The sequence below is a fragment of the Ostrinia nubilalis genome, chromosome 21 (genome assembly GCF_963855985.1).
Source record: "Ostrinia nubilalis chromosome 21, ilOstNubi1.1, whole genome shotgun sequence".
Taxonomy (NCBI): Eukaryota; Metazoa; Arthropoda; class Insecta; order Lepidoptera; family Crambidae; genus Ostrinia; species Ostrinia nubilalis.
The window spans coordinates 10,439,299-10,455,950 of record NC_087108.1 but is presented as its reverse complement, the minus strand read 5'-3'; the positions used below and the strand labels follow the sequence as shown (position 1 = coordinate 10,455,950).

Here is a 16,652-nt window from a genome sequence, read left to right as displayed (position 1 = left end):
TCTTGTAGAGTCAGTCTTTTGTTGAATTCTACAGAGTGCGCACGCGTCACTTTGTAAACTAGTTTTGATAAAAAACTAGTTGAATTTGGAACAACTAGTCGTAGTTTTTGCAAAATGAATCGGTATTCGGTGGTGGTTTTGCTTGCTGTGCTGGGGGGTGTTTATACTCATACATACCATTTGGGAGCCTGTCCTGTGGTAGAGCCGATGCCTGGATTTGAAATGAATAAGGTATGTCATTTTGTTGTTATTCGAGTAATGCCCGATTCGACCAAACTTTTATCCGAGAATAACTCCTGGTATAACTGATACATTGTCAGTTTCAGTATGGGAAATATGTCAAAACTGACGATTTATTCTGAGATTATATTTACTCTTGTTTGGTCGAATCCACCCTAAATCGGGTAAGTTTTTGTGTGAATAACCATACGTTTGTCTGGTTCGAAGACAAGGAGTCGCATCCCATAATACTAGAGCTACCATTTTAGCTACTACTTATGCTGAGTTGCACCACCTAACTTTGACCGTAACTTCAACGAACCGGTGTTTTTTGTATGGAGTTTGACAGATTTTTGACGTCTGTCATAGTTAAAGTAGGATGGTGCCCAGCCTTAGTTTTGAATGTTCAAAATTTTAATTCTTTCTGAGCAAACTAAAGTTTCATTAAGTAGGTACGTAACGTAGTTTACTGGGTTTATTTAATTCGTTTTTTAGCATAATCTATGTGAGTCACACAATTTTTGATCATTAACTAACACTAATTATACTTAGGTACGGAAGCAAATAAAAAACTAATGTTTATTTAGCTAATTTAAGAGCGCATGACTAAATTATTCATTATTTATAATACAGCCTTGACTTTCAATCCATTGTATTCAAAACATTTGCCTATCAATAAGAATTTTGGAAGTCACTATCTTCATTATTTTGGCCTATAATATTATCTACACTTAGATGAATCAGTAGGTTTAGACAAGTGGCACTCTTTGGTCGAATCGAAAATCGAATTCATTTACGGAGCGATGTTACTCCATACAAACAAACGCTTTTCGACATTATAAGTTTGCCTCTTGTCTAAGGAGCTGTACCTACTCATAAACGAAACAATCACCCGTATTCACAAATAATGCTTGCTTCTACATTTATGATGTCGTCGGTCCACCTTCTGGGTGGACGTCCTATGCTGCGTTTTCCGGTGCGCAGCCTCCACTCCAGAACCTTGTTGCCCCATCGGCCGTCAATTCTGCGTACTATGCGCCCTGCCCATTGCCACTTCAGCTTGCTAATCCGTTGGGCTATGTCAGCGACTTTAGTTCGTTTACGGATCTCCTCATTTCTGATTCGATCTCGTAAAGAAACACCGGGCATACTCAGCCGTGTACCTATCTGTAATCGAAGAAGGATGTTGACATACATGTCTGCGCTAATTGATAACGGTAAAGTAACCGTATAATGTTAATCCATCAGTCTTTTGTTTGACATTATGTTTGTATTTTTGTAGACACAAACATGGACGTCATTTGGCTGAAACGAGACACAAACATGACTCTATCTAAGTAGTTCATATAGAAGAGCAGTCCCGCAAGCGAAAGGTCGTGGGTTCAATTCCCGCCTTAGGCAGTTCGATATTTTCAAGTTATTTATAATTTTCAAAATGACTCTACCAACCAAATTCCCATTTAAACATTAATAGGACACGAAAACTCAATGATGATGGCCTGAATGTCTTCGAAGGTAGGTCCACCACAGATCGGTTTCCACTCAGGCCAGATCACAAAACGGTAACGAAAAAAGTATCGTTCTGTAGCAGAAGGAATATAATTTATATTGAGAACTATGTACTTAGTTAATTAAGTGCATAATTCATGCAAAAAATCGACATACGAGTAGATTTTGAACTGAAAAAACATCAACGTTTTTGTTATTGTCTTTTTCTCAACCTACTCTATGTTTACGTAGAGTTGACCGTTTCCAACGATATCTCTATACTAGATAACAGAAGATATGTCTCACAGTCACAAAGGAAGAACTCGCTGACGACCCCTCTGATAACACTGACTCACATTCAGACAACGATCAGTACTTATTGTACGTATGAATAGCGAGATTGTATGTGCGCACAAATACAGCAGCACTGTCATTTCAAATAGTTGTATGTGAAACGAATAATAGCATATCCAATCTATACTAATTTTAAAGCTGAAGAGTCTGTTTATTTGTTTGTTTACTTGAACGCGCTAATCTCCGGAACTACTGGTCCGATTTGAAAAATTCTTTGGGCTATCTAACAGCACAACTTGCTGTTAGATAGCCCATTTATTGAGGGAGGCTATACAACATCACGCTACGATCAATAGGAGCAGAGCAATAATGAAAAATGTTGCGAAAACAGGTTTTCACGCGTACGAAGTCGCGGGCACAGCTAGTCATGTTATAAAGGTGATTAAGTTTCTTGCGTTGCTTCTTCTCAGGTTGAAGTTATTTAAGACGTTCTTTTAGCAGCTTAATTTCAGTAAATAAATGGCTTTTAAGGCGACATTAATCTGCATGCAGGCACTTTAAATAATCATATTATTATTTAGATTTAATTCTTGGAAGTTTATTAACTAACGGTGTCCAGTAAAAAATACATACAGGTTTAACAAAGCCTGTAATTGGAAAAGAAAACGTTTTATTTTTCCTCTCAAAAACGTTCTGTTTTGATACGATTCTTTAAGACGACTCTAGCTACATTTTTTACCGACTGCGCCAGAAGGAGGGTTATTGATGGGTATGTAAGACACGTTGCTTGTCCCTCATGGTTCTCAAATAACTATATACAGGGTGGAATTTTGTAATGCCACCTGGAGGGAAAGTACTTTCAATATTGTAGGTAGATAGAAATTTTTTCTCAAAGAAAACATTCCTTTATTTTTGAAAAGAATTAGAACTGCATTCAAAGATTTCCAAAAATTTGCTTGCCACACTTGGGTATCGAACCAACTAAAATCTGTTAAAAATTACACCCTGTATTTTTATTGCATCGATCGTCGAATCAGAAATGAGGAGATCCGCAGGAGAACCAAAGTGACCGACACACTATGGATCGAAATTACGATTTATGGACATAGAGATTTTTTTCACAATTTCTATTTGAAAAAATTACCTATCGATAGGTTACGTTATTCTGATGAATAAATGCTGCACAAGTTTTTCTCTAAAACCAATAGTTTGGCTGGAAAAAAATATTTTCCATTTTCGTTGTATGGAATGAAACATAAAGTGGTCGATTTCGACTAAGCCTTGACAGATCTTGCTTTGAAACTACTTGAGCCTTGTTTTATGGCTTGTTGACTATAATCCTACGCTATCAAAACTTGTGCAGCATTTATTCATCAGAGTAACGTAACCTATCGATAGGTAATTTTTTCAAATAGAAATTGTGAAAAAAATCGCTATGTCCATAAATCGCAATTTCGATCCATAGTGCGACATAGCTTGCAGAATTGCTAAAATCAAGTGGCAGTGGGCGGGGCACATAGCTCGTAGGGTCAAGTATAAGAATGAAATCTTTCTAACAAACTTGATAAATCAAATGAAAGGAAATCCATAAAATCTTTAATTATTTTAATTATGTACAGAAAATTGTATGGTATGGTAGTGAATTTTCGAAAAAATTTTGAAAATCTATGAATGCAGTTCTTTTTCTTTTCAAAAATAAAGGAACGTTTTCTTTCTGTAAAATTTTCTATCTGCAGTATTAAGAGTACTTTCCCTCCAGGTGGCATTACAAAATTCCACCCTGTATATTAGAATAGGATATATGGAGGAAACTTTTATAAGATGACTAACTCGTATTACCTGCGACTTGAGTTATTCATAAAATGTTATGATTTATAGTATGCATCATAACATTTTACACCATTATGAAAATTGCGATTCGATAACATAACATAACAATGCATAACTACGACAATTTCTATTGTTGTACGTAGTTTTTTTTATGGAGATCCTGTTTTCAAATCGTTTATGGTTTAAGATATTTATTTTCTCAAAAGATTACAAAAATCACTTACAGAGAAAATACAATTCAACAAAAATATTAATTATGTAAACGCGCGAACACAAAAGTGGGTACATATTATAAGAACATTCACACGCCGAACATTCAACTGCTGATCGAGTTCAATGCAGGCGCTAAAAGGCCGCGGATACATTAACTCATTTACGCAACAAAATTAATTCAACTTAAAAGTGACTGATCCTTTAAGATGTGGTCTCTAAGTAACTTTTTAAATGTTAATTGGGTTTTAGCATCTTTTATATTTTTGGGCAATTTGTTAAAAAATTGTGCACCTTGAAACATAATATTATTTTTTCCATAGTTCGTTCGGGGCTTACTCAAGCAGATATTATTTGATTGGCGAGTTCTAAGTTTATGACATTGTGATTTTTTTATGAAAGTTATGTCAATGTGAATGCTTTTGTCCAAAAAACCTACACTAAAAAGTAGAAAAATAATTACTAATTACCTACTTATTTATTAGGACGAATTAATATTTATGTAGGTATACCATGAGCCAAGATTATGAAACATGTAAAGTTTGCCTGCACCGACTCCAAAAGTATCAATCATGGTATACCTACATAAATATTAATTCGTCCTAATAAATAAGTAGGTAAGTAGTAATTATTTTTCTACTTTTTAGTGTAGGTTTAGTGGAGTCGGTTTTTTTTTTTTTTATAAAATTTTACTTATTTCTTGCTTTTTAGTTAACTAATTATTACCTTGATGTTACCACTGAAGGTAGGCAGTACATTGAGACCATATTCTTCATGAACTGTAAAATAATATTCCCTACAAAATACAGGTTACCATATAGGAAACCTAAAAAGACCTTAAACCGTCAGCCCACCTTAAAAACATGAAAGAATACAACTGTTGGTCTATTTGTAACTATAATATTTAAAGAATTATCCTCCAACTTCTAAGCATTAAGGAGTTGTACCTACCATGACCAGTTCATCATGATGAGATGATGAATATCAGATGTAAACACTTGAATAACTTTAGAAACTATACTTATCTATAAAATTAAAAGAATTATCTTCCAACTCCTAAGCATTAAGGAGTTTTACCTTCTATCATCAGCTCATCAATATGAAATGATGATTTCCAGGAGCAAATACTTGAATAACTTAAGAAAAAGTTTGAAAAACGATATACGTGCCTATAAAATTTGAGGGTTGCCCTCGATTTCCCTAGGATCCCATCATCAGATCCTAACTTGGTGACAATGGGACCACCTCAGAAGTATACCCTATCGAACAAAAAAAGAATTTTGAAAATCGGTCCACAATTGACGGAGTAATCGGTGAACATACATAGAAAAAAAAAAATACATACAGTCGAACATATAACCTCCTCCTTTTTTGAAGTCGGTTAAAATTTTTTCTAATTAAAAGGCAAGTATTAAATTTAAATATTTGAGCGATATTCATTAACTTTGTTTCCATAAATATTACTTTTGTAGGTGTAAAATAATCATATTGAAAAAGTGTTTTGATAATTCTATTTTGCAATGTCTGTAATTTTATCAGATTGGTTTTAGCGGCTGATCCCCACACCTCGATTAGATAGTCTAAGTGAGACTTCACCAGTGAGTTATAAATGGTATATCGAACTTGCTTTGGAAGGCTACGCTACGTGCTATACCCCGCAATGCGCCTTTAGATAGAATGTGCCATTGTATTGTTAGTTTTTGTTGTGCGTTTAACATGTAAGTAACGCCCGTGTTCACAAACAATGCTTGCTTAAGTGAAGCAGCATATCGAACGCACAGCGTTGAATAGAGCTTTGTGATTGGTTCATGTTGGACCTCATAGTAATGTTTGTGAATACGTTTGTAAATGACTACAAAGCCCGCTGAAGCTACAGAATTTTGTTCAGGCAGAGTATATCGTAACTTGATTTTGAAAGGTCTCTACAAAATTAATTAAACTTATATTGTAGACGCAGGATTGTTTTCTTATTTCCTATATAAAAATGCTAGCTTAAACAAAATATTTATAAGAATGGTCAATAATAATAGGTGGTCAAATAAAGTACGCCTAAGTTAAATTGAATTTTGTTATTGTAACCAGTCTATTGGTTTGTGTTATGCAATACCATCACGTAGCTACCTAGTTAACTTTTACACTTACTTGTACGTTTTGTTACTATGCATGTCGATTGAAAAGAGGTCGATATCAAATCACTATTGTTCAGATACACCTACTACGGCTACTTTACCCATTTATTGAATTTAGCCTAGGCGCAGACCACCGATTTTTTGTCGGCCGATAGTTTAGTCGGGAAAATCAGTATGGGCATGTATGGAAGAGCGCACATTACACCGATTTGGTATCGGTTGATTCTTCATACAAATTAAAATCGGGCCCAACTATCGACCAACTAAAAGTTGATGGTCTGGGCTTAAATAAAATGTTCTTTGATGTCGTGAAAAAATAGTAAGAACATAAGAAATACTTATAAAACAGTTTCGTTTGGAAAATTATCTTTGTGTCAGCTAACTCCATACTAAATTTGATTAAAATCGCTCCAGCTGTTTAGACGTGAAGGAGTAACAAACATACACACTATGATAGTGTGATTATTTAATGAGTTTTTTTATGTGACAGTAGGCAAACGAGCAGACGGAATGAAAGAATGAAGAATGGAGTAATGAAAGAAAGAAGAAAGATAAAATATTTATTTAATAACATTACACATAACATAGACAGACAGATCTTTAAAAATGAATTTACACACAATGAGATACAAGAGCTTCCTCGTTGGGGATAAAAAAAAGGTATCCTCTCAGCATGGTATCGGTCTTAGCATCTCAGTAGGTAGTAATGCCATGACGCTGTTTTTCCGTGGACACCCTGAAAAAGAGATACTATGCACAACAATTGCACATACCTATACAGTGTGAGTCACGTTAAAGTGTACATATGAAAATAGATGAAACTAGACCTATTTTTATCGACAAAAAAGAGGTCAAAAAATTTGTAAGATTTTTTTTTAATTTTTTATAGAATATTTTTTCTTACTTACTTTTAAACTAAGCGGTATATCCTGATAAAATAAAGACAGTAATAATGCTAATTAACAGGCGATACTAAAAAAATACATAAAATACAAAAAAAATGCCAACAAATAATAAAAAATGATACTTTTTGAAAAACATCTGCTTTTAAATTCGTGTTTTTTTGGTTATTTGATAAATTTCTCCAAAAAATGCCCCTACAACCGGTGGTTTTTATTACTTTGTATTATTCTCTATCGTATTACCTTCGTAAAACCAAAAATTGCATGTCTCTATCCCTATCACAACGTTTGCAATGATCGGTTGAACTAAGCCTCTCCGGGCGCTCCATTCAACGCTTCGTTAACAACGAAACTGAAAATGGCTCTAGATTTGTAATTTTGATAAAGACAAGTTAGATTTCAAATAGAAACAAAAGATTTCGAAGTAAAATAAGCATTTTAGTTAAAATTAAAATTGTCTCTACCTGTAGCGCAGAATAATGTTGTGGCAGGCCTTTGTTCAAACGATCATAGCAAATGTTGTGATAGGGATAGAGACATGCGATTTTTGGTTTTACAAAGATAATACGATAGAGAATAATACAAAGTAATAAAAACCACCGGTTATAAGGGCATTGTTTGGAGAAATTTATCAAATAACCAAAAAAACACGAATTTAAAAGCAGATTTTTTTCAAAAAGTGTCATTTTTTATTATTTGTTGGCATTTTTTGTGTATTTTATGTATTTTTTTAGTATCGCCTGTTAATTAGCATTATTACTGTCTTTATTTTATCAGGATATACCGTTTAGTTTAAAAGTTATTACGTTTTCTTTACAATAAGTAATTGGAAGAAAAAAAATTCTATAATTTTTTTTAAAAAATCTCAAAAATTTTTTGACCTCTTTTTTGTCGATAAAAATAGGTCTAATTTCATCTATTTTCATATGTACACTTTAACGTGACTCACACTGTATAATATTACATTTAAATTACACGTTATAAAGTATCTTACATTGTTTACTTTCCTTAAAAGTCAAACACAACACTATTTAGCTTACTGATGAACTTATCTTGAACTTATTTGACCTTTCCAGCTGCTGGGCGTATGGTACGTCATCCAGAAGACCTCAACGGCCTCGCACTGCATCACGTACAACTTCACCAAGACGCCCGAGCCCGGGAAGTATGAGCTGGAGCAGGTCTCCCAGCACTTCATCTTGGGATTGACTCCGTTGAAGCATGATTACAGGTTTGTTACTTTCAGTTATCTATAATGCCCTCAATCTATTTGACAGCGAACTGATTTACCCCAAGGCAAAGAACCTATTTACTGCATTCGTAGAAGAATATTCCTGGGGGTGTAGTGTCAGAGTAAATACAAATGAGTAGGTCATCTTCATAGAAACGCACGGGCGCGGTTTGTATGTGAGCGCGCCAACACGTATGCGGCGCGCACGCACACACTGACAAAATTTAGCGGTGATTAGCGGTGAGGTACGCCGAATTTTGTCAGTGTGTGCGTGCGCGCCGCATACGTATATTGGCGCGCTCACATACAAACCGCGCTCGGTGCGTTTCTATGAAGATGTAGGTAGTGTGCATGTATTACGTCAAAACTCAAACGCATTCGATATCGACTGCTTTAAAAAATATAATTGAAGATTTTAGTTCTGGAAAGATTGCGCTGGCGCTGTACAATCCGTTATACATTTAAATGTCACTTTTTTACGCAGTCGACATGGAATAATTTGACGTAAACTCACAATACGCCCCCTGATTGCAGACATCCCTTCTGATAAGGTAACTTTATGTTTTTCATCCACATCGGGAGAGGTCTTGATCAGCGTCTCATTATTTTGATGCGATGATGATGATTCTGGACGGCATTTGATGGACGCCTACCCTCTTGCTCCTAGATAGAGTTAACGTAGTGGCACCAATGACCGACAAGAACCAATGACCGACACTTTATTTTTTGATTCAATAAAATAAGAGTATAAAATCGATTTCTTAATATGTCAACACTGTACCATAGAAAGCACACTTTTGACTGCCTCCCATTGACATTTAAGCAAAATCCGCCAATTTATTTTGAAAATGGCAGTATAACAACTGATTGCGGCTGGAATACCGGTGAAAATAACAACATTTCTTAGTAAAATCCTTAAGGAAGTGAGTACATTTTTTGTTAATTACACTACTGTATTGTAACTTATTTGAGTTTTATCTTATTCACGGGTTACTTTAAGAACTATAGAATCCATTTTTGTTATAACGAATTTAAAATGTTATTTTGATATTAGTAAAATGTTGGTGTCGATCACTGGTTTTCACAAACTGACTTTTCCAATAATCGACACGTGTCGATAGTAATTTTTTGGAACATTTTTCATTTGACAACCGAATATAGTTCTTATGACTTTGCGCATTTAGTAGATATTTGAAGTAAACTATTCATAGTCGAGCTACCAGTAATCGACAAGTGTCGATTATTGGGGAATAATATATGTCGATGATTGGTTCGAGAAAAAAATATTCTCCCGAGCAGTTAGAAAAAGCTGTAGAAGCTGTTAAAATTGCGAAAAGATTGCAGTTGCTGCTAAACGTTTCGGAGTACCTAGGTAGGATTACGCTCCATGATAAAATTTCGGGAAAAACAACAATGGGTTACACTATATTATACAGGGTGGAAACGATAAGTGATCTCACTCCATTATTTCTTAACTAATACAAGATATCCAAAAACTGATTACTGATCCTGAAAGTGCTTTACGAGCTCTATCCAACGGTACCAATAATAGGTTACCAAATAAACTGGATCAATCCGAAAATTCAATGTTTCCGGCTTCCATACATTTAGTAAAACCACATAATATTAAAAACTATTCAAGATATCCAAAAACTGGTTACTGATCCTGAAAGTGCTTCACGAGCTCTATCCAACGGTACCAATAATAGGTTACAAAATAAACTTGATCTATCCGAAAATTCAATGTTACCAGCTTCCACACATTTAGTACTGCCACAGTCATGGCACTCATGTCTTGATAATATTATAGTAAGTAAAGCCTAAAACCAATGTTTTCTAAATAAGAATGCAATTTGGAGTTCAATTTAAGTGTTTATTATGGAATTAAAAAAAATTAACACTTCTAATATTGTGTGGCTTGCATACATTTAGTATGAAGCCTGAAAACATTGAATTTTCGGATAGATCCAGTTAATTCTGTAACCTATTACTGATACCGTTTGAAAGAGCTCGTGAAGCACTTTCAGGATCAATAACCAGTTTTTCGATATCTTGTATAGATAGTTTAGAAATAATCGAGAGAGATCACTTTTCGTTTCCACCCTGTATAATGGGGCCGAGCACAGTTTTAACTAAAATCGGGACTATTCCCACCTCTCGTTCCCACCACTGCAACTCCTGTGTAGCCAGGATCTACGGCTTGACCGCCACAAAAACCCAACCAATGAAGGTCAAGTTTGTCCCGGGGGAAAGTTAAACTGTCATTGGACCCGCAACGAAATTATTCAGAAGAACATAGGAGGAGTTCGAAATTAAGGTTCGACTTCCCTCCATTGCAAAGCGGATGACAGGTGACAAACAAAGGTTTAAACCCTTTAAGAAAAGATTATGCACTACGGACAATAAATATCAATTAAGGGGGCTTATCTTATGAGCAATTAGCAACTACCTGCCAATAATATTTTTCACAAAATCGCTTAAAAGCACGGAAATTTTTCCTTGTCGCGACAAGATTGGTGTAATAAATTGCGGAAACAGATGTAGGTATGTTGTTCAATACAACATACCTATAGCTTAAATTACGTTCATGTTTCCAAAGATCACACTCCCACAAGATAATATGATGGGCAGACTGCTCATGACTGACATCATTAGTGGAACACTCGCAAAAAGGAGACGGAACTAGTTTGAATTAGTGAAGTTTATGTTTAAAGTTGCCATGCCCCATGAGGAACTGCGACGAGCAATGGTCGATTTCTAACCATCGCCTAGTTAGACGTTCGCGTACATAGTATATAAGTGACGCCCTTTGACTGACGTATTCCATCTTTTTTGCCATTCATTAAGTAATTCCTCTTCAACGACTTCTCGGGAATCAAATAATCGGCTTATTTTAGAACGATCGCGGCTATTTAAGAAATCGGAGGTTAGGTATATTTTCCCTTGATGCGAAGTACATAGCCGCACCTATCTGTACCTCTAAGTCGACCGGCAGTACACCAGCCAGGACTGGCACAGCTTCCGTCCTAAACCTGGTCAAAAAAGGAGATCGTCGATAACTGGGTGTCGGTAAGTGGCAGCTGTCGATGACTGGGTGTTGACTACTGGAGATTCGGTGTCGATGATTGGAGATTTATATGCTTTTTCATTTTTTGGGATTTTTTTCTAGTCCGTGTATAGTTAATAAAAATAATACATCCTATTCTTATCTCAAGAATATACCTTATCATGCTCAATCGTTACTTTTGGTTTAAAGATGACTAAATGACCTTTAATCTTAATAAGAAGCCCAATATCTCCTTAAAGTGTCGATCATTGGTGCCACTACGCTACCAAAAATTCAGTTAAGCTGAAAAAATTACATAAGTTCATAACCAACATATTTATACTTTATTTCTTGTCTTAAAAGTAAGAAAAGGTTTATGAACGTAATGTTTTTATAAGTTTAGAATCTAAACTTCAAGTAGGCCAAGTAGTTGTTAGTATGAAAAATAAAGCCGGAGCGAAGTAGTTTCGTTACTTCTTCTAGGAGGGCTGGTGGTTTGCATTCCGCCAAATCAAGGTTAATCCAATGATGATTGGATAGAGACAGTTCATTGTTGGGGTACTAGGCGCTAGAGTATTCTAATACATAGGAAATTATGTTTTTAGATACACCGGTATCCTGACAGTCCCGGACCCAGCTGTTCCTGCAAGGATGAAAGTGCGATTCCCTCTTAGTAAGTAGATATTCATTCTTTGTTTTTTCTTGACTACTTACTTTTATCCGAATTTCCTAATAGGATAACCTACGGCTTTCCGACACGCTACTACAATACCTAACTAATAGGTAATTCTGTGAAATGACGCGAGTCAAGACCCAATCCCTTTAATATCATTAACTAGTGGTTACCCTGCTCATATGTAGGAGGTAAACTAGACTAGAATGTTCCATATTCTTAATAGAAGTTATCTAAGTCTAACAGTAGAGCCATTTATAGACATTACATAACAGTTACATACTGTAATGTTTAATACTGACCTTATAGTTTTATCTTACCAGTAAATAAATAGGATGCTAGTACATCTTACATAAGCAATCATCATAGGTATGTATAGGCATTTTCTTGTGATGAGGAAATTATTTATAGACGATTTATCATAGGCTCAGCAATCCATTGATGGTATTTCTAGTACATATAGTTATGTAAAGTAATCTGTAATGGGATATAAGTATTCCTACACGTTCTGTTGACAAATAGCAACTGCTGTAGTCATGTTACTTAAACCGGTGCTTTTACTTCAACCTTCTATTCAAAAACATTGCGTGTGGACTGAGTGATCTTTCCTATCATCATCATCATCATCTCAGCCATAGGACGTCCACTGCTGAACATAGGCCTCCCCCAATGCTTTCCATATTGATCGATTGGTAGCGGCCTGCGTCCAGCGCTTCCCTGCTACCTTTACGATGTCGTCGGTCCACCTTGTAGGTGGACGTCTCACGCTGCGTTTTCCGGTACGCGGCCTCTATTCCAGAACCTTGCTGCCCCATCGGCCGTCAGTTCTGCGTACTATGTGCCCTGTCCATTGCCACTTCAGCTTACTAATCCGTCGGGCTATGTCAGCGACTTTAGTTCGTTTACGGATCTCCTCATTTCTTGATATTTTCTAAATATTTATTATTTTAGGTGTAGCAGGCTCAGCGCAGTACACGGTCATTGCCACAGACTACACCACGTACGCCGCCATCTTCACCTGCCAGAAGCTTGCGTTCGCGCACCGAAGATCCGCGACGATCCTGTCGCGCGGCAAGGAGCTCGACAAGATGTTTGTTGACAAGGTAGGTCTTGGTCTATCTGCTAGTTCATTGTTATGAAGGAATTTCATTAAATTTAGTTTTACTACTGAGACTTGATTCGACCAAACTTATCCGAGAATAACTCCTGGTATAACTGGCACATTGACAGTTTCAGTATGGGAAATATGTCAAAACTGACGATTTAATCTGAGATTACTATTTACTCTTGTTTGGTCGAATCCACCCTAAGAGGAGTTGATTACAATCGAAAGTATTTTACAAGTCACGAGTACCTCTAATACCAAATCTTTTTGAGATCGAACGGAAACGTTATTTTTAATGATTGGCAAATATCATTCTGATCAGCCCTTTTTATTGGTTAATTTTGCAAAAATTATAACTAAGCACATAAGTTTTAATAAACTTTTGGCAACTCATAATCCCTCTCTGTATACTTAGAGTAGAGATCTGCAAGTTAAAAGTACAGAGAATGGTTTTTTAAACTATATCTGAAGTTTTGTTTCTGAAATTACAATAAATGTGATGTGACTATCAATTCGAAGTCGCCAACATCTGAAGATTTGTCTCTAGTTATCCAGGCTATTAAGCCGAATTCACCAAGAATACTTAGTATTTTTATCTCTTGATTTTTCCAGATGCGCACCAAACTGTCTTCCTTCGGCGTAGACCCGTACGACCTGTCCATCATCACGCAGACCGGCTGCCCGCTCCACCCCAATGGGTCCACAGAGGGCGTCAACATCAACATCGATCCCAACACCTTCTCCTCCCATAACATCGGTCAGGCTGTCAGGAAGACTGGAGAGACCATTGGTCAGTATTCCTGTAGTTTTATTATATTTTAAGGGATATTATTTTCCTCTGATGGAACTTCTGTGTAGCCGTGAGCTACATTACAGCTTGACCACCAATAAAAACTAAACCAGTGAAGGCCAGGTTTGAAAAAGCACAACATCGGAAACCACAACTGATTCTTATATGTAGAGTTTACTGTTAAAAGAAGATAATGCACACGCATTTGCTTTGCTAGAATATTGTGTATTTGAGCTGAGCTGGACATTGAATTTAAGTCTTGATATTTTAAAGGATTTCTCATTAAAATCTGAAGGAACTAATTCTGGTTTTGCATAAAAAAAAATGGAGGTAGGCAATTATCATAATAAGCCTGAGATTCATATCATTTTCATGTTCTCTGTGTCTTTTGGTCTAGAGTAGCCCCATAAGCAATACCCCCAGTAGACTGTTATTGATATTTACATAGATGATATCATTGTACTATCTATGTATCCCGTTTACCATAATATTATTATTGTCTCACTCAAAGGATGTAGACGATGTAGTTTCATAAACTTTGTCTAATGTATTACTGGAGGAAAATAGAAATCGATTGGGTTTCCCAACTTTATTCGTTTTAACTTTGATTTTAACAGCTATTTTTAATTTTCAGCTGACGGAGTGGAATACGTCGTAGAAGCAGGCAAGAAGGTTTACCACAAGGTAGCCAGCAGCAAGGAGGATCTCACCGAGACGCCCACGCATGGGCGTGAACGTAACCTTGATATGGACGCTGAGTGGTTACCTTGAAGAAGTTCCTCTCTTAGTTTAGGTTTAAAGGAGGCTATATCGGATACATAGACAACAGATGATACGCAAAGACAACAATCTGATGTAAAGAACCTTATATTGATTAAAATTGTTTGTAAGTAGGTACTACTTTTTTGAAATTAAACGTAACTACGGTCACCACTAAAAGTTAAGACATTTATGTAAAGTGGTGAATTTTTGAAAGGACAATGTTCGTTCTCCATACATTGTTCGCCTAAAGAACCAACAATTTTGACATATTACTACCCGAAAGCGAAATAATACGATTCTGTGTGTAAGAACAATGATTCCTGATGGACACTTGCCATAAAATTAATGATTAAGAATATTAAATCACAGCGATTTTATAATATGTCGTTTATGACAACATGGCGTCTAATGTATTGTGTGAATGTATGAACACCGATTCGCGAAAAATGTTTTGTATTGTCGTCACGCCGAGTCGCAGCCAAATAGTATAAAATAATAGAACAAGTTTTAGAAATACAACTCGGCATTCCACTTTTACAATATGCCCACATATTGCACGTAAATAAACAACATGAATCGTAGGTTGTTTCCACCCTTGTCATCTGACACATGAAATAAACTCCTATTGTATTATAGATATCGAAGCCGAATCGTATATAATAATAGAATGGGTTTTGGAGATCACTCGGGGTTCCACTTTTATAAAATACCTACATATTACATAAAAATACCACGAATCATGAGTTTTCTTTTCACCATTTACATCTGACACGAGATAACAAACTCCTATCTCCATGACTACCATCGTAGTCTATGCCAAAGACTACAATTTTTTAAGCAAGAAGTTTCAAACCTTAGCGGCTACGGTAACCCCTGGGCCACATACATCATGATAACATTCGGTCGACACCGGAACGAAGTCTTGCGATTATGCAAAAAAGCATCGTATTCTAGTGCGGCTATATCACGTTCAACCGGGGTTTTAATTCGACTAAAGTCCTGACTAAAGACTGGAAGAAAATACGCCGCATTGTATGAGCACTTCGTGTTCGTTAAAGCGGCTTCAGATCTAGAGCCCACATAGTTTTCTTTCCAATAATATCCGCAAGTAGCGCTGCATGATCTTTACAACAAAAACGGCAATAGTTTGGCACGGTATTATACACGTTCGAAGATTTGTCATTTTCATTCATTTCTTCATCATCATCATCATTTCAGCCACAGGACGTCCACTACTGAACATAGGCCTCCCCCAATGACTTCCACATCGCACGGTTGGTAGCGGCCTGCATCCAGCGCCTTCCCGCTACCTTTATCAGGTCGTCGGTCCACCTTGTGGTGGGTTGACATTGCAGAATATGACTTTTGATAGGTTCATCATAGAATTCGGCGGGGATATCCTCACGGAGGAAGTTCGTAAAAGGGCGGAACAAGATCTTATAATAATGCAAGGCCGAAGCTGTTACGCGCGTGCTCCTACGTGTAATCCGGCGAGTATGCAATAAATAGTAATGTCTGGTAAATAGTGGTAATACGTATCGTTCGTTCGTTCGTTTCAGCCGAAAAGACGTCCACTGCTGGACAAAGGCCTCCCCCAAGGATTTCCACGAAGACCGATCCTGCACCGCTCGCATACAGGCACCTCCCGCGACCTTCACCAGATCGTCGGTCCACCTAGTGGGAGGCCTGCCCACGCTAAGTCTTTCGGCTCGTGGTCGCCACTCAAGAACTTTCCTGCCCCAGCGGCCATCAGCTCTACGAGCTATGTGCCCCGCCCCGTCTATGTCTGTATGCGCTACGATTACAGGTATCATTTTGCATAGTCGCAAGACTTCACTCCGCTGCTGTCAAATCAATGTCGCATAATGTTATCGCAATGTGTGTGGCCCTTGGCCAAATCACAGAAGCCTATGCGAAGAAAGAGCACTTGAATGACAATAAAAATCAGGGTTACCATTTTATAAGATTTCCTC

General features: G+C 36.7%; 1 protein-coding gene across 1 annotated transcript; it reads left to right on the top strand.

Annotated features, from left to right (window-relative positions):
• Window positions 1-14,760, top strand: LOC135082373 (apolipoprotein D-like). Its single transcript, XM_063977169.1, has 6 exons — window positions 1-231; window positions 8,149-8,303; window positions 11,955-12,022; window positions 12,974-13,125; window positions 13,740-13,917; window positions 14,552-14,760. Exons 1-6 carry the CDS (start codon window positions 115-117, stop codon window positions 14,686-14,688), a joined length of 807 nt encoding a protein of 268 aa, XP_063833239.1. The 5' UTR covers window positions 1-114; the 3' UTR covers window positions 14,689-14,760.
• Window positions 14,761-16,652: the final 1,892 nt, after the last annotated feature.